Below are 27,687 nucleotides of genomic sequence, written 5' to 3' on the forward strand. Positions count from 1 at the left end.
TTTTTAAATTTAGAGATTTAAAAGTGATTCTATATGTAGACTTTAGATGCATACTGTAATTAACGTAGAAAGTAGAGTATGTATATTGAGTTATTCTTCTGTACTAGTTGTGTTATTCATCTTACATGGGTTTAAATCTTAGGCCTCTGCATAAACGTTTGCTGTGCACCATCTATCGGCATGCATTGCATGTGTCGTTCCAACAGAGGTTGTATTATAAACATTTGTAATAATAAAATACATTACTACCAATGTTTGTGATGTACCCTCTGTTGGACTAATTTGTGTCCGTTACATACCATCCCGTATGCGCCATCTGTTGGAGTGACAAATGCAGTGCATATGTCTCTGTTATATGCCATTTAGTATTGGGATTTGTAAAGCAGAGTTAATGTTTGTGTTGCGCCATCTGTTGGAATGAGGTAGAGGCGTAGCCACCGAGCAGAAACACAGACAGATGCACATACGCTCATTCTTTTTTTGAGTTGGGCTATTTTTTTGGTACGTCATGTATTCTTTCTTCTGTTTTTCTTTTCTTACATGGTTGTCGTCTTATAAGGCAGTTTGAGCTACATCCTGTAAATAAATGTTGTCGTTGTTAAGGACATGTCCATGACCTTTTGTTAATGATTAAAGGGTCTGCAAAAGAAGCCCTTTGTATCCGAGTTTGCGGATCCATCGCACTTTTTTCTTGGTCTATCATCCTTCTTGTCAGTTCTCTTTTTTCTAAAGGTGTTTCTGGTTTTGACTTTGGTTTTTGCCACCAGTTTTAGCTCTTGAGCCTTGTATTTTCAGCTTTTTGACTACATCTTTTCTCCAAGTTACCCTCAAAATAGTTTCAATAGCATAGCGGTTCTCCTCGCTGAGAGTTGGCGCCATGTTGCGTATGTTATATTCTTGAATGTTCTTTCTTCCATTGGCAGTTTGGTGTGCCTTGAGCACACTGCAGTTTGCTCCTGTCGCCATAGTAACCTGTTGTGTTGATGGGCGAGGGGGTGTGGCACCTGGGTTTGTCACCTGATTGCAGCGGTGGGTTTATTCAGATAACAAAACCTCTGCTGTGTATTTCTTGTTTTCTAGTTTGAACTCAGTTTGAACTGAGTTCCTGACTTTCATTTTGTACTCTTAACTGTGATTTTTCATCCATTTCTGTGGCTTTTTCTTTTCATTTTATTTAGATTTAGCCCAGTTTGTTTTTGTTCGTTTCGTTTTTTTACTTACACTTAGACTTCACATGAAAACAACCACCTCACAGATCACGTCACAGATTCAATGGTGTTTATACGTGATGTCCTCTGCCGGTGGATTCACGACCAGGAAAAACCAGCGCACTTTAGCGGTAGTAAGTCTCGATGTCAGTCACGTCCTTATTATGAGCCACTGCTGTTTTGAATTTACAATCAATTCTCGTTGACACATCCCGTCAATATCAAAATCATAAGGTACTACAATACCCAGCATCCCCTGTGGCGGCACCCATGTAGGAATCTGCTGTCTAGCATCAATGGGGAGGTAAAGCCCTATATAAGCTCTCTCCCTTTGTCCTTCCATCCTGAGGATATCCTGGTCGGGTAAGGATGCCGGCCGACCTTGACAATGGAAGCGTTGATCCTATGCAGGGTAACAGTCGGGTAAGGTTTTTGTGTAACAGGATGGGGTCGGCCGTACACACTAGCCCTCCACTCTGGATGCTTGAGGCTCAGTAATGATTCAACAACAGAAACCTTGTCACACATTTTGCATCCTCTTTAGTCAAGTTCAGTCGTCCTCTAGGCGCTACAGCGGCAGGGCCAAGTTGAGAATCTCAATATACCATCCAATCGTTAATAGTGGAAGAGCAGGGACTGAATCAGTGTGAGGTTATGACCTGAACTTACTGGGGCACAAATGCAAGCCCCAGTCCTTCTCACAAACAGCTCTTTCCCACACCAGGCAGGCGTGACCCACTTTGATCCATTCAGTGTAGCACGCGTGTGTGGCCCCAGGTGACTATGGGCACCACAGACGTGTTGCTGCCCCCATGATAGTCCTCTTGAATTTTGTTTCTTCTATTGTGCTTGGCCTTAATTATACACAAGGAAACTGCAGGTGCCACCAAATGGGTTCCGACTTCATCATCCCAGATATGGACAGCAGGGATTATTGAATTAGTGCTCTTCTGCATGTCCCACCCCAGTCCCATGATGCACTATTAGTTGACTGGATCAGAGGGAGTGTGGGTACCCCATCCCGTATTGGATTCAACATCCACTACTGCACAGCTTGTGCTCTGATGCCACATTTTTAGTTTTTTCTTTTCCAAAATCTGGGCGGGCAACCCTACTTGTGGTGATCGTTGGTTTAATTTGTGCCTCTTACCCTCTCAACGCGGCGCGACACAAACAAAACAATGAAACGTACTCGGACACACAGGAAGTTCAGCATCCTCTATTTTAACTCTTTATTATTGCATATTCATAGCAGGTTGCCCAGTGCTCGATGCTTTGCTGTGCCGGGCGTACAAAGTGCATTGTTGCTCATAATAAACCAGTCGGGAAGAAAACAGTGTGAGGTGCACAAGCAGCTGCGCGTTACGGTCGCTCTTGATGTGTGTGACTCCTGCCGCCCACTGGCCTCCCTTAATCCGGTGATGTACCCCACTCTCCCTCCCCTCATAGGATTAGCCCAGGGCACCAGCCGGCCGTGTGAACCGGCTAATAAATGCACTTGATGTTGGGGCAGTAGACACATTCGGGTGTAATAAAAGCATTCTGCATTCACTACAGTCGGATATGAAAGCTATCAGTACATAGTTTGGCCATCGTGGATTATTTGCTAGAGAAATAATATTGCTTGCTTTTCCCACCCTTTGGAAAGGCGTGAGCATGTCTCGTTTTGTCCTCTTTTTTTTTTTTTTTTCCTCCTCTCTTCCTTTTTTTTTCTTTTCATTTTCCCCGCCCCACCCTACCATCATTTTGAATTTGTCTTTGGTGTTTTATTCCCCACCCGTCTGCCCGTTGTCTGTGTCTCTCGTCCACACTCCTCCTCCACTCTACTTTTTGCTTTTCTCCTCCGTGGGCTTCTGATCTGTGCTTGAAGATTTCTCCACCTTCTGGGTGTCCACGTCACTTGCTTCTTTTTTGGGTGGCTTTACCACTTCCTTCTTCTCTTCCTTCTTGTCCTCCGCCACAGCTTGTGCTTTCTCTTTCTTGGGCTCTGCCTTCTTCTCCTCTTCCTTGGGTTGGGCTTTCTTCTCTTCCTTCTTTTCTAATTTTTTGGGCTCCTCCTTGGGCTCCTCTTTCTTTGCTTCTGCTTTTTTTGGTTCCTGTTTTGTTTCTTGTTTCTTGGGCTCCTCCTTCTTCTCTACTTTTTTGGGCTCCTCTTTTTTATCTGCCTTTTTGGGTTCCTCTTTCTTCTTTTCTGCCTCCTTGGGCTCCTCTGCCTTCTTTTCTTCCTTCTTGGCCTCATCTTTCTTTTCTGCCTTCTTGGGTTCCTCTATCTTTTCCTCTTTGGGCTCTTTCTTGTCTTCCTTCACAGGCTCCTCTTTCTTTTCCACTTTCTCTTCTTTCTTGGCTTCGGGCTTCTTCTCCTCCTTGGACTTGACTTTCTCAGTTTCTTTGGCTTTATCCTCCGGCGTGGGCTTCATGGGCTCCTTGGTTCCCTTTTTGGCTTCACTGTCTGGTTTCTCAGTGTCCTTCTTTTCTGACACTTTGGGCTCTCCCTCCTCCTTTTTCACAGGAGTCTTCTCTTTCTCGTCTTTCTTGGGTGCAGGTTTGTCTTTCTCTTGCTGCTTAGTTTCTGGTTTGGCTTCGTCCTCGGCCTTGGGAGGTTTATCAGTTGTTTTGCTGCCTTTCTTTGTGTCCTCGTCTTCTGTAGTCTTCGGTTTCTCCACCTTCTCCACTTTCTCTTTGGGTTTGTCCTCTGTAGCAGGTGAAGATGGCTTGGCTGCTGGAGATTTGGACTCCTCTTTAGCTGGAGATGTCGGTTTGGCAGCTTTGTCTTTTGCCGGAGTTTTTTCCTCCGATGGTTTTTTTGCCGTGTCTGCTGGCTCTGGAGACTTTGGTTTCACATCTTCTGATGCCTTCGGCTTTGTGGGTTTTTCTCCTGGGGACTTCACCTGTGGTGCCACGGGAGATTTGGGCTGTGGTGAGGTTGCCTGTTCTTTTGTGGGTGATTTGGGCTCTGGTAGCTTCAGTTTGTCTTTAGCTGGTAAGGTTGATTTGGGCTTTTCTTTCACAGGGGATTTCCCTCCAGGAGATTTAGACTCCTCTTCCTCAACTGGAGATTTGGGCTCCTGTTCTTCTGTTGGGGATTTGGCTTCAGGAGTCTTTGCTTTCTCTTCTTCACCTGGGGATTTTGCGGCTTCTTCTTCTTCAGCCGGAGATTTTGCCTCCTTTTCTTCTTCTGGTGGAGATTTTGCCTCCTCTTCTTCCTCAGCTGGAGATTTTGCCGCCTCCTCTTCTTCCTCAACCGGAGATTTTGCCTCTTCTTCTGCGGCTGGGGATTTGGCACCCGGTGATTTGGATTCCTCTTCCTCGGCTGGAGAGGCCAGCTCTGATTTCTCCCTGCTCGGCGACTGTGCTTCCTCTTCTTTCTCGCCCTCCGGTGTTGGTGCCTCATCTTCTGCCTCATCCCCTTCTTCGGTCACTTCTTCTGTCACCTGTGTCTCCTCTGTCTGCTCCTCCAGGATGACCGTCTCAGATTTCTCTGAGGCTTTGGTCTTGTCGTTGGTTTTAATCCTGATATGTTGAGGGCCTCCTGGACGTTTTGTGTGGCCTTCGATGTAAGGATATGGCCCAAGGCCTGAGCTGAAGCGCGTCTCCTCTCCTTCAAGCAGTTTTCTGGAATGATAGAAAACAGAGTTAAGAAGCGGGCCTAGACGCATGTTAGGAGCAGTTGGTAGCTCGTCAGATTTCAAGGGGCCACAACTATGGAATGTGCCTAAAATGGGGGTGATGCCACTTACAGTCTTAGACAAGTCGGGTCAGAACTTTGGCTCCAAATGTGGTGTTCGATTCTTGTGGTGGCAATCAGTAGGCATGACGATTCCTTCAGGAGATTTTGGACTGAAGTCCATATAAGTAAGCTACACAGAACTCAATTTAGTATCCTAAAAGAGTAATCCGGTCAGAAACATAAGGTGCATCCAACTGGCCTGCCTACAAGAGATTCTCATAGCAGAAAGTTTATGGCACCCTGGCACTGTTTCATTAGGCTCGACAGCCTAAGTGGAGGCGGGTGACTCATGGGTGGATTTGGGGGGCATGTTAGTTAAAGCAATGGACTAGAAGCACTTCCAAATGATGGCCCCATGATTACATAAGACTTACTTTAAAAAGCCAAACCCTCCCTGGAGGTGCCATGGTGCAATGTGCCAACTGACAGGCAGATCTCTGAGCGACAGACAGTGAGAATAGGCAAGTGGGCCTTACCAGGAAGGGAGTACGGCACAGCAGCCTGCTGTCTTCTCTCTTTGTTCATCCCTCTTTGTTCTGGGGTTAAGTTGTACTTGGCAGTGTCCCTGGTATCCATATTTGTGTGTGTGCGTGTGTAAAATATATATCTTTATATATATATATATACACACACACACACACGGGTTGAGTCAAAATTATGTTTTATATATATATATATATATATATATATATATATATATATAATGTGCTTTTTTGCCATTTGTTTAGGCACTGTGGGTGCCATCACTATTTCTTACATGCTGTCTTCTCTATACCCAATTATTAAGACTAAAAAAGAGAAGGCACGTTGTGGTACATGGCCACTGTGACTTTTTTTTTTTTTTAAGAGCACCATGCACATCCAGACTGCTTAACGGTCACGTACTGCCACCCCTCCCGATTATCATCGGGACCGCCCTCACCAACCTGTAAGCTGCAATTTCAATATCCAGCGCCATCTTGACATTGAGCAGGTCCTGATAGTCCCGCAGTTGGGCTGCCATCTCCCACTTGGTGCTTTTCAGCTCGTTGTCGAGTTGCTGGATGGTCTCCTGAAATGAGGCACAGTTGACAGAGTGTGAATTGTAGATGGATTCAACCAGCTTCGCTAACATGCTGTACAGTACAATGGAGTTGGGCCATAGAATGAAAAACTAATTTTGTTACAGTAAAAATAGACGGCCCAGTCACAGATAGGCCAAGACAATGCTGGTCGTTGGTGTAAGCGAAATACTGGAAGCTCCCCTTGTCTGACAGACATAGTGGAGGCGGGGTTACTACATGGTCATGTGAGCTGTACATAAGCATGTCCATTTGCAGGTGACTCTAAAAGAAGCCATTGATTGAGCTACACACACAGGGCCTTAACACTAGAATTACCAGAGCCTACGAGAAAACTTGTAAATCCGGCCCACCTTAAATCCGTTCGCACCTCTCCGTCAGCATCTTTTGTCCTGTAAATGTGCTGATTAAGGCAAGCAGCCTGCTATTCTATCCCCCATCGTCGCAGAACGTTCACTAAGTTCTCCGAGCTCATGCCTTGTTTGATTATCTGGGAGTGAAATGCTGGAGTTTTAGAGTGGAAATAATAGATCATTATTTGAGACACATGCGTGTTGCGTGTTCTGTTTCTACAGTAATCTGTGTAAACACATTGTTAAAACAGAAACTTTTTTATATTTTAGTAATAAATTAGTAATTTATTAATAAAGTAATAAATTACATTACAAAATGTAGGCATAAACTATAGAATGTGTGAAGCCTGAAATCCAAAGATCAAATAAACACTTTCACAAAAGGTTCAAGAACGATATAACTTGTAATCAAGGGGCCACTGGTTAGTTCCTGACTGCTACCTATATTTGTCGTTTTCAGTAGTGAGCTGTTCTTATTGTTAATATTATACAGTACACACATACATTTAGTTTGCAGCTGTAACAGACCGTGTACATTTATAGGACTGTACTTGTAAAAGTTACCTTTTTTACACTTTTATTCTCTCAGTCACGATCACAATACATACTACCACCCTAGGGATCTGACGCTGTTAGTGTTTATTTGAAATTGGGAGTAACTGTAGATGTCAGTGGTGTTTTGAGGCAATGGAACTGGACATTCTCTGATCTGGAGGGATAAAAGCTGACAACACAAACGCTGGTGAATCGGCCTTCTTCGTATCTCACCGTCACCTGATTTTTTTTTTAATTCAGTTTTATTGAGTGTTCCTGCTCAAACAGAATTATGGTGTATAACGTCAAAACAAAAACAAAAACACAGACGTAGGTATATATGATATTTTGAACCTTTTGTGAAAGTGTTTATTTTGATCTTTGGACTTAAGGCTTCACACATTCTATAGTTTATTCCTAAATTTTGTAACAAGTTTCTGTTTTAACAATGTGTTTACACAGATTACTGTAGAAATGGAACACACGTGAAATGCATGTGTTCCAAATAACAATCTATTATTCCCACTCTAAAACTCCAGCAGTTCACTCCCAGATAATCAAACAAGGCATGAGCTGGGAGAACTTAGTGAACATTCTGTGACCGATGGGGGATAGAATAGCAGGCTGCTTGCTGCTTGTCTTAATCAGCACATTTACAGGACAAGAGACGCTGAAGGAGAGGTGTGAACGGATTTAAGGTGGGCCGGATTTACAAGTTTTCTCATAGGCTCTGGTAATTCTAGCGTTAAGTGAGAGCAGTGACGTTTTGTTCACTATTTGACCTACACCACCTCTTAAGAAACATAGACAGAGTTGAAAGTGAGTACTTTTTATCAAATAAATAAATACATTTTGATTTTTTAAAAATTGTTTAATGATGTCAGAAATTGGACTAGGAATCCAAATGTCTACATTACAGTAGCCTAGTACTGCGTCAGTATCTGCCTTTGCGGCTGTGAAAGCGAATACAGGTCAGCCCTTGAGATTCGCAGATTTAAGATTCCCGGATCTGCCTGTTCACGGGTTTGCCTTCAATATTATTTTGCGTTTTTTGTGACCTGTTTGCCGAGAAACATTTGCCCATACCGTAAAGTTCTTCCAGCATGTCATCCATCTTAAGGCAGCACATAAAGTTTATGGACTCAGATTTCAAGTGCTGGCTACGCACAGAAGACCCACAATGGCATAAAAAAATTAAATAATTTTGATTTTTATCTCTTTGATTGTTTCAATCTGGTATTTTTTTTTTTCTTTTTTTAATGTTTCATCAGTGGGAAAACTGTTGAAACTCAGCCAAGGATGTTTTCCATTTCAAATCTGAACACAGATGCACACTCCAAAAGCTCTTCTAATGCAATTCTGCCATTGTTTAGGGCAAGTGGAAGTGAGTTTACCCATCGATGACGCCTCCTGGTGGAAAACACCGGAAGTGCGAGAGGAGCTGATTGCAGCAGTTTAATGTCTCCAGCACATGGATCATGAAAAGCTTGCACAGTACAAGGCAGTTCACATCTACACGTCCTGAGTGAACGCGTTCGCCATTTTGCTGATTTGTTATTCCATAGTACATATAGAGATGTAGCAGCACTTCCTAATTACCATAGATTATTATACACACTACTTGAAATTCCATCTTTTTTAAAGCATAATCATTGGCAACTCGATGTATTACTGAGCTAAGTGACAAACGCACCACAAAGCCGAGTGAGATTCACAAGGGATCGATTGCAGCCGCTTCAAGGCCGAGGACTGGGTAAGAGAGCCCGTTTGTCAAAAAACCAAAAAGAACCAGCGGGCGACGCTGTTGGTGATTGGCTGCCAACATGACACCTCAACTCTTAATTGCTCAGCATCATCCCCGTGTGCTCTGCAGGAGACACTGCGATTAGCACCATTGTGGAGGTGCGCCTCTGCTAAATGATGGTCATGATGCTGAACTTGTTGTTCGCAGGACTGGACGCTTCCCGGTTCTCACTTTTGGACGAGATGTTTGCGTCCCCACTGGCTGGCCGGTGTTTGCTTTCTGAAGCAGCTCAGAGCTGTAGATCAGGGTTGGTTGCACCAAAAGGATCCAAGCGCGCCACCTTATAGGCCTAAAAGGTAAACGTTTATTTCTTTCCAGCCATACACTTAATGGAGGCTTCACGGCTTTCTTCGTGTGGGAATAACCTTTGTGTTTTGTTTTTTTAATTCCTTTTACAGTTGCATGCTGAAGCAGCAGTTCACTAACTCCTCACTTTATAGGTATGTCATCTTTTTTTTTTTTTCCTTCGTATTTATCAGAATTTGGCACATGCTGTTGCTGCTTGCACCCTGGTTCATTTCCTGTTTTGCCTAATTGAAGGGGAGCTGATGATGACCAATGCTGGACAAACGGCAAACGATGTCAAAAATTTCCACACAACAGAAAACTTCTCACGTGACTCATGTCACATAATCCACACGTCTTTGTCCATTTGTATGCTCAGAAAGTCCAAAATACATGCCTTTTTACTAAAATAGTATTCATATTTCTGGAAAACTCGGTGCACAGTATAAATTATAAAGGCACTTTCCAAGAACTCTGTCATTGTCCAGCCCTGGTCTGTGTTGGGTCCCATTCAGTTACAGTCTTTATGTCCTTTCTCTGCGCAAATAGGAGGCAAAATTTGTTAACTATGAAACAACTGCATCTTTGGTTAAAGCAAGGAAAAGAAATGAAGGTGAGGAAAGGGGTCTAACAGCCGCCCCCATTCACAGAGGTCATTCTCGATATGCCCATAGTCATCACCATCATCAGTTACGTCACCAAGTTAGAGCAGAAGTTAGCAATTAAGATATCCAAGACTTTAACTAACGTTACGCATCACATTGCTGAACTTTGGGGCAACGATTATCTCCTTCATAAATTTTTTTTGAGTCCACCGTCATTGGATGGTTTGCATTAATAGAAAACATTTAAGTGTCTGTGTATCTGTGTGTTCTTCCAGTGTCTGTTTCTCTATCCTACCAATAGATGGTGCATCATACACATTTGTAGTAATAAACTGCATTATACTTGTAATTCCAACAGGTGGCACATCACGCACATTAACTCTGCTTTTATGAATCCCATACCAAGTCAAGTTTATAGCTGAACAGTCTGAAGCTTCCAAGTGCTTGGAGTTGACTCCAGTGGGCAGTCCAAGTGGGTGGAGCCGACTTCAGTGGGCAGTCCAAGTAGGTGGAGCTGACTTCGGTGGGCAGTCCAAGTGGGTGGAGCTGACTCCGGTGGGCAGTCCAAGTGGGTGGGGCAGACTTGGTGGGCAGTCCAAGTGGGTGGAGCTGACTCCAGTGGGCCCAGATTAAGTCTAGTTGCAGAACTCCGCCCAGTTACACTATGATTAAGGTTAGGATTGTGGGAGGCTTATCTGACTGAAATAATGACGACTACCCATTAGCATCTCCAGGTATTTGGAACTCCTGGATGGAAGCTTCAGGATAACAGAGATAGCAGAATCTACTAAATGGCATGTAACAGAGACACGTGCTTTGCATTTCTCTTTTCACCTGATGGCGTATATCACACACAATTTTTGTAGTGCATTTATTTCTACAAATGTTTGTGATGCACCATCTGTTGGAATGACAAATGCAATGCATGTTATTACTGAATGCAATACAAAGAACATTCCAGTAGATGCTGAACTTTCAACGTTAATGCTGAGGTCTACGTTGATTATTTATATTTCAAACCATCTTAAACGGGTAGCGCAGCTAGTAAGGTATAAATGATGCCATTGAACGGGTGTGACAAGAGTGGCATTTATAGGTTTGACGTTGCAGGTATTACAAACTGCAGTTACACTTTATTGGATACTAGCAAAATACCCGCGCTTCGCAGCGGCGAAGTACTGCATTAAAAAATTTTTAAGAAGAAAATTAAACCTTTTTAAACTGAGGGAAAATATACCAATAATTATTTGTTAAGGATCTCTTTGTATGCCACATTGTCAGTTCGGCCCTCCAGTTGTAATATGACCAAGCTGTGTGCTGAGCTTACTCTTTCATCGGTTTGAGTTTCATGGTTTGTTTCAATTACGACAGTATTTGTAGAACTTGTGTTGAAGAGACATTCAGCATCTGTCAAGCGTTGTAAGCACACAACCGGTTTCATCGATAAAATCACATCCAGCTTTTGAGAGTTAAACATTCATAAACATCAAAGTGTCCACTACTGAAATCGTCACCTGTCAATCTAAGATGTCTAAGAGGCATTGGCAGTTGTCGAAAGGTGTAAAATATTGGGCCATCTCGGTACACTTGAAAGCGACAACCGAACAATTCAGCGGCAGCCATCAACTCACATGCAGAACCATAGGTGAAAGGCTTAAGCATTTCACTCTTCTAGTGCTCCTGTGTAGTCTAATTATCTCCTGTACCGTCATCAGTCCACACCTTGAACCTGTCCCAGTCATTCAATACATAAGACAGAATGTTCCTCCGGATATCAAGAGTGAGCCTGATATGGCTGTGCAATATGTAACACAGAGAATGGAAAAGGTAGGTGCCATCTCCGGGCATGGAAACCACTCGGTAAGTGACAGTGCTTTGATCGATAGTGATCACCTCGATAGACATGTTAATGGGGGTACGGTTGGAATGATAAAGGAAATGGGTACCTGAATAATGTAAAGTAAGTCTAAAATACCTACACAATAACTATAATCGTAATAAATGAACAATAAAACAGCGGAGAAGCCGTGGATTAAACAAAAAGGCTGTAGTTATCAGCAGGGAGACGTGAATCCCGTGGCGAAGCAAGAAAGGGAATGTAGAGACTGGAGCGACAGACGGCCTTATATAGGCAGGCAGCCAACAACGTGGGAGGCGTTGGGATGGGGGACCCAACGCCACCTCACACGGCAACCGAGCTGCAGGCTATGGACATACATATGTACGTAAGTAGGATTCAGTTAGCGTTGCGAACCCGCGTACCAAATTTCTTGAAGATGGGCCTATAAGTAACAAAGACTGTTGAAAAGTTCAATATGGCGGTCAACAGTGGCATCATACCACCGAAATATGTACGTACATTGGTTTCGGTTAGCGCAGGGAAGCCGCCTACCAAATTTCGAGAAGATCGGGCCATAAATAAGAAAGTTCAATATGGTGGACGTTGTTGACCGTAACATGTAGAATTTCTAAATGAAACCTGCTTAACTTTTGTAAGTAAGCTGTAAGGAATGAGCCTGCCAAATTTCAGCCTTCTACCTACACGGCAAGTTGGAGAATTAGTGATGTTTGGAAAATTCAGTATGGCAGCCGACAGTGGCATCATACCACTGAAATAAGTAGGTACATCGGTTTCGGTTAGCGCAGGGAAGCCGCCTACCAAATTTCGTGAAGATGGGGTCAGCCTTCTACCAACACGGGAAGTTGGAAAATTGGTGACGTTGGAAAGTTCAATATGGCGGCTGCCAGTGGCATCATACCATCGAAATAAGTACGTACATCAGTTTCGGTTAACGCAGGGAAGCCGCCTACAAAATTTCGCGAAGATGGGGCCATAAATAAGAAAGTTCAACATGGCGGACATTGTCAACTGTTATCGACCGTTACGTGTAGAATTTCGAAATGAAACCTGCTTAACTTTTGTAAGTAAGCTGTAATGAATGAGCCTGCCAAATTTCAGCCTTCTACCTACACGGGAAGTTGGAGAATTAGTGATGAGTGAGTGAGTCAGTCAGTCAATGAGGGCTTTGCCTTTTATTAGAATAGATCAGACCCTTACCTTGAGTTCTGATGATGATATTGATTTAATTTCATACTTTCTTAATGGCAAGGCTCTGATGTGTGACCCTATCCCATCCCTCTTCATCCTTTTAAATATTTACATTTGCTTGCAATTATCGTTGAAACCCAGAAGAGGGCAGTAACTTCGCACTTTTGGGGTGCGTGTCCCACCACCATCAGGGAGAACTGACATGGGCTCACTTGCGACAGGGAGCTTCAATTTTCATTTTTTGGGTTTCTTTGTTTCTTCAGTCTGAGTTGTCATACAAGTCTGGACGTCATACTCCCCAAACATTTTGTTTTGTGTTTTATTGAGTGACTAGCAGCCATTCTAGGTAGCGCTCCACTTTAAATGTGTCTGTGGAGCCTGCCGTACATAAAATAAGGGGACCCAGGAAATTTAGGGAAGTACTTGGTGGGCAGTGGATGTAGCTCTCAGTGCCTGGTATTCTTTGGTCCTTTCTCATTGTGTAAATGTGTGACCCCTCAACTAAAACAGAAACAGTCAGGCGCTTTTCAGCTATCATTTCAGGACACGATTATTGGCTTCTCCGTGGGCATTTTCACCAATATTAAACCAGGCAGGACCCCCCTCCCTCCCTCAAGTAGATTCTCCAAGGGCATTTCTCAAATTGTAATTTAAGTAAAGGGAAGTGATGACTTATTTTTTTTTACCTGCAGTGATGAAACATCGCCATTGTGCCGGTCCTCGATCTCTGAGCGCTGCCTCTCCAGGGAGTCGCGGGTACCTTTGAGGGTCTCCAGTTCGGTGGTGCGGGCCTGCAGCTGTCGGCGATATTCGGAGATCTCCTCCTGTGCATTACGAATGGCGTCGTTGTTGGAGCGGGCGGCATGGGAAAGTTTGTCCAGACGCACTGTTAAAAATAAATAAATAAATGTAACCTCTTGAGTAAGGTCTGCCCCAGCAGGAAAAAAAAAAAAGAAAAACGTTCTTAAAGTTTTAATTCTCAAGGATGATTTGCGAGTTGGGTGTTGTGTTGTATTTGAAGTCAGTGGGGTGGCAAGGGGGCACCTCGTCCCATTTTTGCACACTGGGTGTAACTGTGGACATGAGGTGTGCCCGATCAGTTAAACTCTCCAAACCGTTTAGTGATGACCACAGTTTGACCTTTCACCTTTTAGACTTAATTTTCGAGAAACATGGCAACGTGTTAGAGATACCTTTCGAATGAGCCGTTATGAATTTCACGTTTTAACCCCAAATGTATATTTTATGACAGTTCCAATGGATTCAAATTCCGTCTATAATCAATACATCTACTTTCTCAAAGTATAGAGCCGCCCTGTCAGAGGGACATCCGATCTCGGTGGTTTCCCATCTGCCTGCTGTTCTGACAGCAAACAGGCAAATAAACTTTTGAGGTAAACCTGAAGATGCGAAAAGGAAAACAATTACAGGTTTGAGAAACAGGAAACTAGATTCAAAATCCGAGAGACAATAATCAAGGTCGAGGGGCTGAGCAGTGGGTCAAAACCGAACGTTAACCGCCAGTAAAGTTTGCACTAGGCTTTTCGAGAGATTTGTTCTCCGCTGATCGGATAAGTGAATAAAGTCAAGCTAGTCCTGTTATCCTATCGCGTTGACTATGCATAGGTCATGTCTTCTGAGGCCTTTCCCCTGGAAGGTGGGAAAGCAGACCTAACGACAGGAATTCAAAATGGCGGAAGATGTTGCGAAACATGACACAAAATAACTACTAGGTAATCCACATAAAACCAAATTATGACACCTATACCCTTAAAAATGAAGGTGCCAATGCAGTTCTTTAGAGCAGTGCTATAGGGCAGAGGGTCTTAAACAATCATTTGGGTCGTGGGCCGCTGCTGTTGGGTCACAAGTATTGTTGTTTTTAATGGTAATGTGTGGTGGATGATGTGCATGGTGGGTCACCACAAGTTGATTTCGCCATTTGCTGCTTTGACCATTGTGCTGTAATCATCAAGCAGGACCCCACCCTCCCTCCAACATGATGATTGGGTTTGAATGACCATAGGGGGTCCCAGTGAGTCGTACAAAAACTAACTTAGGAAAAAAACTTGAGAAGGGCAATAGCTTAGATGATGATAATGTTGTGTCGACATAAATCCCCTTTTCAGAGGTTGCTTCCTGTAGGTCAGTGTCGCCCATCTTTGTTTGTAATGGACATTCCTTTCGCCCACGTGGAGCACTTTGCGCTTCCTCCTAAGATGAATGGGGCTTTGGAAAGTTCCCTAATATGTGGACAAAATCAGCATCTTTAATGTGTAGTCGGCAGGATACTTGAGAGATCAAGAAATCCTGGACTTAGCCCATTCCGTTGTATGCAACAAGACTCCATTCAAAGCTACTGGCATTTTACAAATCTATCATCAGTTAGTGACTGTGGAGGCTGTTACAGATCGAAATAAATGAGGCTTCTTTCTGGGTCCTTCATGTGGATGGTACTTAACCAGAAATGTCCCAACATGGCATCGATCTGAAGATCCACCAAAGCACCTTTTAACAGTCTGTCCTGCCTACTATACCTAATGGATTTCTGTTAATGTCTTCATTTTAGGAGTCTTCTTAAAGCGCTAAGAACAATTCCCACAATAAAGTGGTCCTTGGTCAAGTAAGGTTTCTAGAAGAAACGGATTTGAGAGCCATTATTGTTAAAAGTGTAGACTCAGTCACTTGCTCATACACAGTAAGTGGTAGCACTGTACACACACATGTAACTTTACTTATTCTACCACTAATAATAAAATTAACTTTGCAACCCAGCCACAGGGAATGCACAAACCAGTGTGTTTCTTCACACCTGTCCCAAGCCCGGATAAATGGGGAGGGTTATGTTAGGAAGGACATCCGGTGTAAAATTTTGCCAAATCAATATGCGGACAACAATACAAATTTCCATACCGGATCGGTCGAGCCCCGGGTTAACGACGACTGCCACCAGTACTGTTAGCCAACAGGGTGCTGGTGAAAATTGGGTTACTGCATGCCAAAGAAGAAGAAGAAGAAGAGGAGGGAGACATGTCCAGAGTCAGGAGGAGAGGAGGAAGATTAAGAGAGAGGAACTGATGGTAGGAACTTTGAATGTTGGCAGTATGACTGGTAACGGGAGAGAGTTAGCAGATATGATGGAGACAAGGAAGGATGATATATTGTGAGACTAAATGGAAGGGGAGTAAGGCCAGGTGGATTGGAGGTGGATTCAAATTGTTCTATTATGGTGTGGATGGGAGGAGAAATTGAGTAGGAGTTATTCTGAAGGAACAGCACGTCAAGAGTGTTTGGGAGGTGAAAAGGGTGTCAGACAGAGTAGTGATTATGAAGCAGGACATTGGAGGTGTGATGATGAATGTTGTTAGTGGATATGCACCGCATATTGGGTGTGCAATGGGTGACAGAAGATTTTAGGAGTGAGTTGGATGAAGTGATGAACAGTGTACCCGAGGGACAGAAAGTGGTGATTGGAGCGGATTTCAGTGGGCATGTTGGTGAAGGGAACAGTGGAGACGAGGAGGTGATGGGTAGGTATGGTGTCAAGGAGAGAAATGAAGAAGGTCAGAGGATAATAGATTTTACCAGAAGGACAGACATGGCTGTGGTGAATACGTATTTTAAGAAGAGGGAGGAACACAGGGTGACATACAAGAGTGGAGGAAGATGCCCACAGGTAGATGACATCCTATGCAGAAGAGTCAATCTGAAGGAGATTGAAGACTGCAAAGTGGTGGCAGGGGAAAGTGTAGTTAAGCAGCGTAGGATGGTAGTCTGTAGGAGGACACTGGAGATCAAAAAGAGGAAGAGAGAGAGGTGGAAGTTGAAAAAGGAAGACTGCAAGGTTGAGTTTAGGGAAGAGGTGAGATGGACACTGGGTGGGAGTGAAGAGTCACCAGACGGCTGGGAAACTACAACAGATGTAGTAAGGGTGACAGCAAGAAGGGTGCTTGGTGTGGCATCTGGAAAGAGGAAGGAGGAAAAGGAAACCTGGTGTTGGAATGAGGAAATGCAGGAGAATATACAGAGGAAGAAGATGGAGAAGAAGAAGAACTAGGATAGTCAGAGAGATGCAGAAAGTAGACAAGAGTACAAGGAGATAAGGCGCAAGGTGAAGAGAGAGGTGGTGAAGGCTAAAGAAAAAGCGTATGATGAGTTGTATGAGAGGTTGGACACTAAGGAGGGAGAAAAGGATCGGTGGGCTACCGAGGGGCCGAGCTGGGAAAGATGAGCAGCAGGTTAGGGTGATAAAGGATAAAGATGGAAACGTACTCACAAGCGAGGAGAGTGTGTGGAGCAGATGGAAAAAGAGTACTTTGAGAGGCTGAGGAATGAAGAGAACGAGAGAGAGAAGAGGTTGGATGATGTGGAGATAGAGAATCAGGAAGTGCAACAGATTAGTAAGGATGAAGTAAGGACAGCGATGAAGAGGATGAAAATGGAAAGGCTGTTAGTCCACATGACATACCTATGGAAACATGGAGGTGTCTAGGAGAGATGGTAGTGGAGTTTTTAACCAGATTGTTTAATGGAATCTTGGAAAGTGAGAGGATGCCTGAGGAGTGGAGGGCTGGTGGGCCGATATTTAAGAATAAGGGGGATGTGCATGACTATAGTAACTACAGGGGGATAAAATTGATGAGCCACAGCATGAAGTTATGGGAAAGAGTAGTGGAAACTCGGTTAAGAAGTGAGGTGATGATTAGTGAGCAAGCAGGATGGTTTCATGCCAAGAAAGATCACCACAGATGCAATGTTTGCTCTGAGAAGATTTATGGAGAAGTTTAGAGAAGACCAGAAGGAGTTGCATTGAGTCTTTGTGGACCTGGAGAAAGCAAATGACAGGGTGACAAGAGAGGAGCTGTGGTATTGTATGAGGAAGTCGGGAGTGGCAGAGAAGTACATAAGAGCTGTACAGGATATGTACGAGGGGAGTGTGACAGTAGTGAGGTCTGTGGAGGAGTGACGGAGGTGGGATTACATCAGGGATCAGCTCTGAGCCCTTTCTTACTTGCAATGGTGATGGACAGGTAGACAGATGAGAAGACAGGAGTCCCCGTGGACTGTGATGTTTGCTGATGACACTGCGATCTGTAGTGAGAGTAGGGAGCAGGTTGAGGAGACCCTGGAGAGGTGGAGTTATGAGAGGAGAGGAATGAAGGTCAGTAGGACCACCAGGACAGAATACATGTGTGTAAAGGAGAGGGAGGTCAGTGGAATGGTGAGGATGAGGGAGTAGAATTGGCGAAGGTGAATGAGTTTAAATACTTGGGATCAACAGTACAGAGTAATGGGGATTGTGGAAGAGAAGTGAAGAAGAGAGTGCAGGCAGGGTGGAGAAGAGTGTCAGGAGTGATTTGTGACAGACGGGTATCAGCGAGAGTGAAAGGGAAGGACTTCAGGGTGGTAGTGAGACCAGCTATGGTATATGGGCAGGAGACGGTGACAGGAGACAGAGCTGGAGGTGGCAGAGTTAAAGATGTTAAGATTTGCATCGGGTGTGATGAGGATGGGCAGGATTAGAAATGAGGACATTAGAGGGTCAGCTCAAGTTGGACAGTTGGGAGACAAAGTCAGAGAGGCGAGATTGCATTGGTTTGGACATGTGCTGAGGAGAGATGCTGAGTATATTGGGAGAAGGATGTTAAGGATAGAGCTCTCAGGGAAGAGGACACAAGGAAAGTTTATGGATGTGGTGAGAGAGGACATGCAGGTGATGGGGAGGACAGAAAGATATGGAAGAAGATGATCCGCTGTGGCGACCCCTAACGGGAGCAGTGAAAAGAAGAAGTATAATAGAATTCACTGTGCGACGTGTTGGGGTTGCTTGAGTTTTCGTGTGTTAGGTCCGCAGACTTACTCAGTTTGAAGAATGAGTAACGGTAAAAGGTCAGAACCGAGAACGTTAAAGCCAAAATGAAATTTAAAAATTGTGGTGAAGAAAATGTCAGAACTACAAAAACATACCAAAGACTTCAAAAGCAGCACTACTACGAGTTTGGCTTTTGTATCCACAACTTGGATAAAGAGAGACCCTTTTAAGATCACATTTTATCCCTTTGCTCGATACCCGGTGGTCGTGACCTCAGAGGACGCGTTCCTAGCAGCATGGGAAAGGGGGGGTCCTGACGACCGGGACAAAACCTTAGCGGCTATGTGATGTAAAGCAGCGGATAAAATGAAGCACAAAAATTAGATATCTTTTTACGTGGTTGGAATTTCCAAGGGTGGCATGGTGGCGCAGTGGGTAGCACTGCAGCCTCGCAGTTAGGAGACCTGGGTTCACTTCCTGGGTCCTCCCTGCGTGGAGTTTGCATGTTCTCCCCGTGTCTGTGTGGGTTTCCTCCACAGTCCAAAGACATGCAGGTTACGTGCATTAGCGATCCTAAATTGTGCTTGGCGTGTGTGTGTGTGTGTGTGTGTGTGCGCGTGCGCCCTGCCTGGGGTTTGTTTCCTGCTCTGTGCCCTGTGTTGGCTGGGATTGGCTCCTGCAGACCCCTGTGACCCTGGAGTTAGGATATAGCGGGTTGGATAATGGATGGATGGATGGAATTTCCAAACGTAAACATCATAATTTAAATCGGGAGCATTCAGAACACCTTAAAAGGATTGTTTGATTTTGGAAACCCATGCAGGGAACAAAAACTGTAAAAACAAACCAGCACTCTAATATTGTGCACTGATTATATCGGGTATACCCATAGACCACCCTTCCATCCTTTTCCATTGCCCATTACTTGACGGGATGTCAATTTATATCCAGTAGGTAACCAGTTTGGGTTCCACATGTAGCAGCCCCTCACACAGTCCTATGGCTGGAGCTTACACAGAGGGGTCTGCCACTGGAGATCTGCAGCCAGACTGGATGGGGGTGGAATCACAAAACTCTGGACATGTAGTTTCGAAAGACATTTCCTCAAGACCTAGAAGAGGGGTTTGGTTTGTTCAATGCTAACATCTTGTAGTAATTAAAGGCATTGCATTTTTCATCTCAAATCCAGAGCAGTCCACAACACATAGGCTTGAGAGGTGGAGAGAGACTGACCGTAGCCCTCCCAATGAAGCTCTACCTACACCTCAAGAGCAACTACCCAATTCAACATCCCCCTCTAGGAAAGACTGGGTCAAAGGTGGGCAAAACAAGGGACAACCTGTTTAGATGGGGCCTCACAACAAGTGCTGAATGTCCCTGTGGTGAGCCCACCCACACAATGGACCACATTCTCTGTGCCCTACACACACCGATGGAAGATCTTAAGGATGCTTTTTTTTTTTTTATTTTATTGATTTTATTGCAATCCATACAAATCAATCAAGTTTTTACAAAAAGAAAAATTGAGTTAAGAACAGATCGATCCCCACCCCTGAGAGAGAGAGAGCAAGCCAAGCCGTGTTAAATTTTAAGGCTTGTAAACATACCTAAATTAATACATTCTCTGTGCTTTATGAACTTATTTTAAAAATATTGTAGAGATGGAGTCTAAGTCCTTGAGATTGTATATATTTTTTCCAGCGTGGATAAGGGTGCAAGATCTGGAAGGTTCTGTTTAACAAAGTTCCTGATTTGAAGATAGTGAAAGAAATTTGTAGCTGGAATGTTAAATTTGGAATGTAATTGTTCATAGGATGCAAAGACGTTGTCTATATAAAGGTCTCTAAGCAAGTTAATTCCAATTTTTTTCCAGATATTAAAAACTGTATATGTTTGTGAAGGTTGAAAGAGGTAGTTCTCTTGCAGAGGTGCCACAGATAGAAGCTTCTCCGTCTTAAAATGCCTTCTACATTGGTTCCAGATTCTAAGTGAGTGGAGCACAATTGGGTTATTAGTGTATTGCCGATAACGTGTGTTTATTGGAGCGCAGAGCAGGGAATACAAAGAAGTACTGCAGGATTTTACTTCTGTTGCGGTCCAAGCCTGTGTATGTTCTTCTATTTGTGTCCAGGTTCTTATCGACTGTATATTTGCCGCCCAGTAATAAAACTGGAAGTTAGGTAGAGCCATGCCACCTTCTGCCTTTTGTCTTTGTAGAGTCGCTCTTTTGATGCGTGGATGTTTAGAATTCCAAATAAATGAGGTTATTGTCGAATCTAATTGGCTAAAGAATGATTTATTAATGTATATTGGTATGTTTTGAAATAAAAAAAGGAGCTTAGGAAGAATATTCATCTTAACAGTGTTAATTCTTCCAGCTAGTGTGAGATGAAGGGTTGACCATCTATGCAAGTCTTGTTTAATTTTTTCCGTCAGACGGCGAAATTTTGCTGATATAGAGCTTTATGTTTACTTGTGATGTTTACTCCGAGGTATTTAAAGATTTAATTAGATCTTAAGGATGCTAATCACGCCGCTCTTACCTGGATACAGCAGTGGCGTGATACGATGATTTTTCATTCCAACAGATGACGCAGTACAAACATTTGTAGGAATGCATTTCATTGCCACAAATGGTTGTGATGCGCCATCTGTTGGAATAACAAATGCATGTCATTACTTGCCTACATTACAAAATACATTCCAATAGATGGGCCTGCGTTGAGTAGTAAGATTTGAACCCGTTTTAAGTGAGTAGCACAGCTAGTTTTTGCTCTGAATGTTTAAAACAAATGTTGTTAGTGAATGGAGACATCTTAAAGATTTCAAGGGGGGCGCTTGTGTTAATTTGTATTATTGTATGCCACTCTTGTACCCCAGACTTAGCAGCCAGGAGCTGTTTTGAGATTAATTGATTTTATTTCAAGATATTTCGAGGTATTTCAGTTAGGCAGGCACTGTGGCTTACACTCCTTAAGGAGCTGAACTTGAGACCCTGAAGTTGTGGTGCCCAAATCCCACTTCTGACACCACTGTGTGCCCCTGAGCCAAGTCCCTTTACCTGCCTGTTCTCCAATTGGATAAACAAAAAAAAAAAAGCAACCCATTGTATCTCCGATGTTGAAAGTCGCCATGGAAAAACGCGTCAGCCAAATACTTAGAAATTCTAATATGACGGATGTTTCGAGACGTGTTTTGAGATAAACGACTCCTGCTGCTCGTTTTAGTTCCGAAACAGTCAGTCACTATTAAATGGTAAGGCAAGTGCAGTTGACGCGTATTGTCAACGCACCTTTAATATTTATTTGATATATAGCGCCTTTCCAGACCCTGGCACCCGCCACCTCCCTGTTGTATCAAACGCTAACTGTATTGTTGAAGGACAGATGAAAGTCCTTGAAAGTAAACCATTTCATTTGAAAAGAAGATGACGGCGAGGTCATTTCAAATCGTTCTGAAGAATCCGATCTCCTCTCCATTGTTCTCTCCTCTCTTTATGACGCAACATTTTTTTTTTTGTCAGCTCTTAATGAAAGCGAGAGTCGAGCCTGGCACGGTGCCATGTTGCAATGCAGAGAATGACTTTGGGGAAACCGCGTCCTTACCTGTGCGAAACGCGACATCTAACGTGTAATCACCTCCTTTGTTAAATTTACAAAAAAAAAAAAACTTCTAGGAAGAAACAAAAAAGTTTTATTGTAATAATAACGTGGCCGGTTGTGCCGCTTTAAACCATCAAGTAAATGTCCTTGCGGAGTAATCGGAAGCGCAATGCGCCCGGCTGAGTGCGGACAGGGGCGGCATGCAAACACGGATGCCACTCACTAGGTGGGTACTCGGTTAGAGGACGAGGTGCGCTCATCGGGTCTCCGCGGATGGATTTGGCACTGCCGCGCATCTTCTGAAATGAAGGGTACGCGCTATTGCGACAACTGCCATTTTCACGGCGATTGAAACTTAAATGTTTAAAAGAAAACAAAAAGAGTGCGATTGGGTGATCTTTAATCTCATGTAGCGCCTTCCGCGAGCCTTGTTCTATTTAGTGCGCGGAGCGACATTGCCTCGCCTCGTTAGCCAAGCGACACGAGACCGGCAGAAGCGCAGTGCGGTCGCCGCTTTAGCTCGTCGCCCTCTGCGACTCCAGCAATCCACTTGATAAGGGGGTGCGTTTTGGGGGATGGACTGCCGGCGTGTAGTCTGGGGGCTTGATGTCGATAGACGCGGTGATTTTGTAGTGCAAAACTGCCACATTGGAGCGCATCCCTCCGTCCCCACTCCCTGCATTTGACGCGTTTGAAACAAAGTGGAAGGAAAGAAAGCCGGTGATAGACAGAAAAAGCTTTATATGTTACACAGCAGAATATCCAGTGTTAGAAGGATGTGTGTATATACATTAGCATTTGAACTGTTCGTGTAACGCTATCGATCTTCAAGTGAGCTGTAAAGCCCACCCCCCAGTGCTGGAAGTGAAATGGTATATAAGATCGATAGATAACGATAAATGACGGACATCTCATCTAAAATGCTGACTCGACGGCGCGGTTCCTCTTCTTTCTTGTCTCCGTTGTATTATTTAAGCCTTTAAACGGCTGTCTGCAGCACGTGCTCTCGCTAGGACGTTACCGTACATGCGCATTATTTTGCTGCAACGGAGGAGGTTTCCAAGAAAAAAAAGTTTCACCTCGGATGGTGGGCTTATTATCGGCGAGTATTGAGAAGAAGACAAAGCCGTGCACCTTTACTGTTTGTCGATGTTAAACTGTCACCTCAGTAAGCACTGCAGTCGCTGTCGGTCACGTCATTAGGCGTCACGTAGGCGGACGCCGTTTATGAAAGTTTAGAGGGGCGCGTGCACACTCCGGACACCGAGGGGCTCCGCTTATATTAAGTCAAGCAGCGCACTTTCCGGAAATTCCACCACTCAGCCCCATAGGAACCGAAGGGGACGCCCAACCCGTCCTGAAGGTCTAGTAATACAGAATACGTGCTCCGGACACAGGAGCAAACAATTTCTAATGTCGTACCATCCAGGTGGTGGCAGTTGAAGTGGCAACCACTGTCAATGTAAGATGCGAGTGAGTGTCTACAAAGCTCCTCCATACTGTAATTGTAACTTTATCGTTTGTAGGTGCGACATTCCCTCCAACATACACGAAATCGCTTCGTCGCCGCTAAGCGCATGCTCACGGGCACGGATTTGGGGGTCCCGTAGATCTAAAATGCCACACCCCCGGCGCGCTACAGACACCAAGGTGCATCCCCACGACCCATTGTCCACACACTCCTGTTCTCGAAGTCTAAAAGATAGTAACTCGCCAGACACCGACGAAGACCCCCATCTATCAGGGATCCTTAGAGGCTTCGATCAGCTCTGTTTGCATGGATTCGAAAACTGACCCAAAATGACATAATCTATAGCGCCCAAAGTTTATAGCGGCGAATCTAAATTAACCACAGCAGCTGACTCGATTCATTAATTTCAAAAACCACTTAAAATGTGTGACATTCCGAGCCGTCCTCTCAGTCCAGGTGCTCGTGTGACTCGAGAGAGTTTTCTTGTAGTATTTGCATTTCTTTATTTTATTCTAAATATTACTTATTGTTATTAAATGTTTATTTGTCAAGCATAAGGTCTATCGAGAAGCACACAGCACAGTAAAGAGCCGTTAGACCGCCTTTATTTTTAAGAGTGAGTCTTGCGCCCGGTTCATTTTCAGGGTTGCTTCTGGAAGAAGTGCTGGTGCGGCCAGCAGGGGGCGCTAACATGTGGTCTGAGTGTGGATCCCAATGCCCCAGCGCAGTGACGAGGACACTCTGCCTTCGGAGGAAAATGCCGTCAGAAATGATTTCTCGTCATTTTTTTTTCTCCTCTCGAAAGATAGTAGGGTGAACACCAATGTCCGGGCTCAATTGCCCACCACGCCCTGGTCCTTCTGGACTCCTAAGCATCTCCTAACTATCTCTCTTACTCCTTTACCACCTAATAGCTAATGTACGCTGAGCAGACTGGCGCATAAATCTCTTGTGTCGCGTCATCCAGGTGGGTACTGCATAGTGGTGGCGGTTGTCATGACCACCGATGAAGCGCATGTGAGTGCCCGTAAAGGCGCTATATACTTTAATTAATTTTTATTTCCTATGAGACTAACTGAAAATAAGAAATTGATTCCTCACGACTGAGCGCGTGTGCACCCGAATGTACGCAGACACGAATTGGGGGTCCCGTTGATCTAAAGCGATCTGAGCGTAGGAAAGACGGTATATGCACAAAATGGTCCCCGAAAAAGGACAGCTATCTCGACACCCTAGTAATAATCTCTTCCATCCATACCGACATTTTTAATTACTATTAATATTATTACCATCATCATGCTGTAAAGGAGCAGCTGTTTCAAGTCACCTGCAGGTAAGCGTCACTTCACTTAACAGTAAAACGAAAAACAAAATAAGAGAACCTTTTAGCCCTCCAAATAAAATGGACGCATTATTTTACCGCAGTCCATCGAGAGGTGACCTGCAATGTAAAAAAATACATTTTGAATATGAGAGAAAACAACTGCTCAATTCATATTTAATCACTTAGTCTTAACAATTTTTGCACCTGTTTTCCCTGTAGTCTCCCCCGTTAATGAAATGGCAATTGGACTGCCAAAAAAAGCCAAATTTACCTTTAGGATAGATAGATAGATAATTTATCTATCCTTTAGAGTGATTTTCATTTCTATCTTATATTACCTTTCACATTATCTATCTATTACATAGTGTCTTTCATATCTATATCCATCAATCATTATATAGTGCCTTTTATATCTATCTTATAGTGCCGGACACATCTTTCTATTCTGGATTCTTTATGCTGGAATAAACCTTTAGATAACCCCTTTCACAGAACTGTCCGTAAAAGAGGAATCATTGATCGGATAAAAATAATATTCATATATAAAGAAATAAAGAAGAATTTGCACAAGTTGATGTCACCGCCTCAGAGCTCCCGGCGTGTCCTGAGATGCGCCAGACATCAGGTGATGGGACACTATCTGACGACCACAAAATAGACATGATAACTGAATTATATTCTGTCACGTCGTGTCATTTTCTAACCCGCTTAATCCAGACCAGGGTGGCATGGGGGTGGAGCCTATCCCAACTAGCATAGAGCGCAAGGCAAGAACAAACCCAGGACAGGGCGCCAGACCATCGCATGTCTAACACCTGTACACACACACACACACACACACAACCACGCACTTGGGACAGTTTAGTGTCGCCAGTTCACCTAACCGGCATGTCTTTGGGCAGTGGGAGGAAACCCACGCCAACTCCACGCAGGGAGCACTCGGGGTCGAACCCAGGTCTCCTCACCTGCCGATTAGCGCCGCCGTATTTGTTTAGTGTAATTAGTTACCCAGCCCTGAAAGTTTCGCGCGCCCGCCATGCTCACCTTTAAACCACTCCTCCGCCTGCAGGGCGCTTTTGCTGTTGTACCCCTCGAACTGCGAGCGGATCTCCCGCAGGGCGCTGGTTATGTCCGACTTGAGGGTGTCCCTCACCTCCAAGGTGACCTGCGAGCCCTGAATCTGGGACAGCAGTTCCTCGACCTCTTCCTGGTGGTTCTTCTTGAGGAAAGCTGCCTCGTCCTGCAGGGACTGCAGCTTCTTGTCCAGCTCCATCCTGGCCAGCGACGACTCGTCGAGGTAGCGGCTCAGCGCCCGCACGGCCGCCTCCAGCTCCTCGCGCACCCGCGTCTCATCGTCCACCCTCTGCTTCAGGTGCACGATGTCCTCCTCCAGATGCTCCTGCTCTAGCTGGACTTGCGCCTTCTCGCCGCTCAGCTGCACCACGATGGAACGCAGGTCACCGATCTCTCGCTCGTAGAGTTCCCCGATGGCTGACCTGCCGGCCTGGCTCTGCCGGAGGGCGGCCGCCTCTGTTTCCAGCTTCCTGTTGTCCATCTCCAGTTGCCGGACCTTGTCGATGTAGCCTGCGAAGCGGTCATTGAGCGCCTGCAGCATCTCCTTCTCGTTCCTGAAGCGCGGCTCTCCATTCACGGAGTCCAGGCTGTCGCCCTTGCGAAGGGAAGACACGCTGGAGCCTCTGGACCAGGACTGGGAGTGGAAACCGCTGGAGGACAGCGAGGTGGCCGACCTGGAGACATTCTTGTGCGGCTCGCCCAGGACCTTGCGGTAGGCGGTGGCGCTGTAAAGATTATCCAGAATGTAACTCATGTCCGAGGCGGCACTCAGCGCACGGGCAATGCGGCACAACGATGGAGGAGCCGGCTTTTTATAGGTAGTCGTCCAAAAAAAAAAGTCAGCAAGAACTGGGAAAAAAAGAAGAGCAGGCCACCCCCCTTAAAGAAGCCACGGCGCCTTTTCAGAGGGTGCAGCAATTTTTTTGCACCAGGAATGAAATCCAGCGGGTCACCGTCCCGATTACGCAGTGGATGACTTCGCACAAAATGATGTCACCTGCTTCAAGCTTCTCGGCCGGTGTATCCTGAAAGGCGCCAGACCTCGGCCACCTGGGACACGAGCTGATGTCCACAGAATGGAGGTGATGATCGCATTAACTTTGGTATCTTTTCCTATGTGCTTTTGCAAGACGGGCGGGTTTGCCATTTCAGCTCCTTTCTTTCTTTTTTTTTTGCGTTTTTTACATCCGACATTGATATTCGATATGAATTGTACCAAGACGCTGGAAATGAAACTGCGAAACCAGGCAGATTCGTGCAGGGGGTTCACTTTTTAAGCACCATTTAATATTTTTAAGTTGTTCCCATGCCCATCAGTGGTTAGTCGGCTGCAGCGTCTGCTCAGTACGTGTGCGACTCTATTTAGGGGCGCTTTATGGGACGCGTTTACGTCCAGTCCAAGTTTGAGTCTTTCGGTGCTGCAGACAGTGTTAAACAAAAATATAGGAGCAAGTGCAAGGCTGCAGCAATGCCATCGACCCAACGATCTCGTCCATTAACTAGGCACCCGTCCCAGATTTAGACAGGACAAGGTGATGGAACTCACACTGGACTTGCACTCGGACAGAAAGGAAACATCATTTATCTGCTTTTTATTATACCTCTTTAAAAATAACGCAACCATTTCATGCTGGGAATGAAAAACTTTAAAAAGAATTATAATATATGGACAATCTAGCAGGACACTAACGGGTCAAAAACACCTGAATTTAGATTATGTCATCGTGTACATAACGCGAGCCCTTGGAAAATCAGAAGGCCGTTTAGCATTTTACAAG

General features: G+C 44.6%; 1 protein-coding gene across 1 annotated transcript; it reads right to left on the minus strand.

Annotated features, from left to right (window-relative positions):
- Positions 1–2,416: 2,416 nt before the first annotated feature.
- On the minus strand, positions 2,417–26,705 carry LOC120541033 (neurofilament heavy polypeptide-like). Its single transcript, XM_039772285.1, has 4 exons — positions 25,880–26,705; positions 13,313–13,512; positions 5,862–5,986; positions 2,417–4,820 (listed from the first exon to the last, which is right to left on the minus strand). The coding sequence occupies exons 1-4, from the start codon at positions 26,661–26,663 to the stop codon at positions 3,032–3,034; spliced, it is 2,898 nt and encodes a 965-aa protein (XP_039628219.1). The 5' UTR covers positions 26,664–26,705; the 3' UTR covers positions 2,417–3,031.
- Positions 26,706–27,687: the final 982 nt, after the last annotated feature.

Source organism: Polypterus senegalus, chromosome 12 (assembly GCF_016835505.1).
Source record: "Polypterus senegalus isolate Bchr_013 chromosome 12, ASM1683550v1, whole genome shotgun sequence".
Lineage (NCBI taxonomy): Eukaryota > Metazoa > Chordata > Cladistia > Polypteriformes > Polypteridae > Polypterus > Polypterus senegalus.

Coding starts and splice junctions, on each gene's coding strand:
- LOC120541033 (XM_039772285.1), bottom strand. CDS start 26,663: ATGAGTTACATTCTGGATAATCTTTACAGCGCCACCGCCTACCGCAAG. Junction 5,987..13,312: donor GCGATGTTTCATCACTGCAG/GTAAAAAAAAAT, acceptor GCCTCATTTCAG/GAGACCATCCAGCAACTCGA. Junction 4,821..5,861: donor ATTGAAATTGCAGCTTACAG/GTTGGTGAGGGC, acceptor CTATCATTCCAG/AAAACTGCTTGAAGGAGAGG.